The 2,578-nt window shown below is 35.1% G+C and overlaps 1 protein-coding gene across 1 annotated transcript; it reads right to left on the reverse strand.

Annotated features, from left to right (window-relative positions):
• Positions 1 to 483: 483 nt before the first annotated feature.
• LOC148172868 (uncharacterized) lies at positions 484 to 2,296 on the reverse strand. Its single transcript, XM_088039376.1, has 2 exons — positions 2,183 to 2,296; positions 484 to 1,167 (listed from the first exon to the last, which is right to left on the reverse strand). Exons 1-2 carry the CDS (start codon positions 2,207 to 2,209, stop codon positions 610 to 612), a joined length of 585 nt encoding a protein of 194 aa, XP_087895502.1. The 5' UTR covers positions 2,210 to 2,296; the 3' UTR covers positions 484 to 609.
• Positions 2,297 to 2,578: the final 282 nt, after the last annotated feature.

The raw sequence follows: 2,578 nt of genomic DNA on the forward strand, positions 1-2,578 counted from the left end.
GAGCACAGCTGTGTGTCCTAAGCCTGCTATTGAGTCTATGTGTGCATATGTCAGCCCGGTTTTGCGGACGGCGTATGCTATGAATGCATTGTTATGCGATTTGTTGCGATTTCTTTCCTATTTATTTTGTAAATAAAAGTGAAATGTATGGCATTTAGCTAAACGTTGATGTCACGGTTTTTGTAAGAAATTGTACGAAGTGGTCGTGTTTTTTTCAAGATGAAAGTTCGAATTCAATTCGGTCAATAGCAGTGGGAATAAAGAAGAACGTTGTGGGAGAGCACAAGACGAAAAGCGGAACCAAATAAATCCATTTAGCAAAAGAAAAAAATAGAAATTTGAAAGAGGTGCACTTCAAAAGATTTATTCTTTATCATTGAATCACTAGACGTCATTTTTGTTTAGTATAATAACGTGTGGGAGAAAACAAACAAGAAAATATCAGAATAGATTATAAAAATTGCGTAATTGATTCTAAGCAGCTTAGATTGTTTTCAATGAATGAAAAATTTATTCTTTGTTTCAAAAGTAGTAAAAACATTTATTTATCAATAATATGGCTTTAAATTTGTACATCAAATTTTCAATATCATCTCTTAAAAAATACAATTAGTTGCTGTAGTCGTCGTACACTTCATTTTGCCTGGAATACTGAGGTCTAGCTCTAGATCTGTAACTTTCCGGTTGTCTGTACTGAGCATGGTACTGAGTTCTGGTAACGCCTCCTTGTGCTCTCGCCGACGGTCTACTTTGAGGAACGTACTGAGGTTCTTCCACATACTGTCCGTCATCATACTCATACTGAGGTTGTCGGTACTCTTCACGTCTTGGTTGAGGCTGGTACTCTTCGCGTCTCGGTTGAGGTTGGTACTCGACTTTACTCGCTTGGTACCTTCCAGTTTGCGGTTGTTCTTTATATCCAGGAGCTACTCTTGACCCAGCGTTATAATTATAGTTCACTTTCAACCCAGTCGGATCAGTGTACGAAAATCTTCCATGGATCACCCCATTCGCGTCACCTTTAGCTGCATGAGCAATACCATCTTCTGTGCGGTACAAGAATCCGAAAGTACCATCGACTTTAGGAAGGTCACGACTGTCTTGTAAAATTGTAGGATTAAAGGATTGACTCGCAGCGAGGTGGAGAAACAATGCACTGATGAAGGCCTAAAAATAAGTAAAAAAATATACGGAATTGCAGGCGAGGTCGCGATTGCTAAATAATGCAAAGAATTGACTCTTGCGTCGGGTTAATAGTACGTGAAGGCGCTGCACTATTTTAAATTAACATACTTTGCCCACTAATGGTCGTAAAATTAATTGAATATGTAATAAGCAGCTGATTGTATTATCGTTAATTTCCGAAAAAGGTACAATTTTTATGGAACAATTAATCATTTCAAGGTTGCATCACATTAACGGGATTCGAATTAAGAGCTAGTTTACTTTAAATGATAACAAATTACTTCAAGGTTAGAAACTGGTTCAATTCCATGCGAAATTTGAACCATTGATGAAAGAGAGTAATAGCTTCTGGTTTCCTTGGTTTTTACACACATTCCAGAAAATTGCCAAAGTAGGAAATCAAATGAGAATTCCACTGATCAATTGGACAATGATTACTTACATGAATTGCATAATGCGAGCTTGAAATATTCAACTAGAATAATTATAACAATTAAAAATGAAAGTTGATACTGAAAAAACGTGTAGAGCAAATAAATATCTACTAGCTTTACATGATGTAAGCATGCGACAAGAATCGCGCTACTTCCTAACGAGCTGAATAATTTTTCATTAATTTAATGGATAATACTGGACTGACCTTTAGATTAGATAAAGCCTGAAATTTATTAGGTAGTTCTCGCTGATTTAGATACATTATTAATGATATTAGGAATGAATGCTAAAACTTACGAACAGATCAAAAATGGAAATTTTGACAATGCTAAAAAGTTTGGTAGGAAGTGATAAAATTGTATCTTTGTAGTTTTACTACAAAATTGACATTGATTATTTTTTCTTAATTTTAACAGTAAGTATCTCAAAACACCAAAATCTAAGAAATAAAAACAAAATTTGAAGGTGACCAGTTTTAATTTAAAAAAAATATAATGACTACTACTTTTTCGTTCAAAAAAATTGTGAAAATTTGCACACAAAATAAAAGCACAACACTTACAAAAGCACACTTCCGTCCGTAAGTCATCTTGCACACTCGTCACTGTTTTCGTTTTTCTCAGCTTCTTCCACCCGATTGGTGTTGACGTGCGGAATAATAAGACAAAATGCATACTCCATGTTTATATATCTGTAAACGGCACGCCTATGTCAATGCTGACTGGTTCGCAGGAAAAACATTCCTGCATGTGTATTGAGTATACCGGCATACGTTATTTAACGTTAACATTCACACCAGGTACTTAATTAAAACATTTTACGACATGTTTTATGGGTTCACTTTGCTGGGGTTGGAATAGCTTTATTAGGTGTTGATGAAATTCCGTTAGGTATTTGAATTTTGTTTCGTAATGAAAAATGGGAAATTTTCTATATGTGGTATAAAGTATGAGTGCTT

The sequence above is a fragment of the Gnatocerus cornutus genome, chromosome 6 (assembly GCF_029298725.1).
Source record: "Gnatocerus cornutus isolate USDA-ARS CGAHR chromosome 6, icGnaCorn1.1, whole genome shotgun sequence".
NCBI lineage: Eukaryota > Metazoa > Arthropoda > Insecta > Coleoptera > Tenebrionidae > Gnatocerus > Gnatocerus cornutus.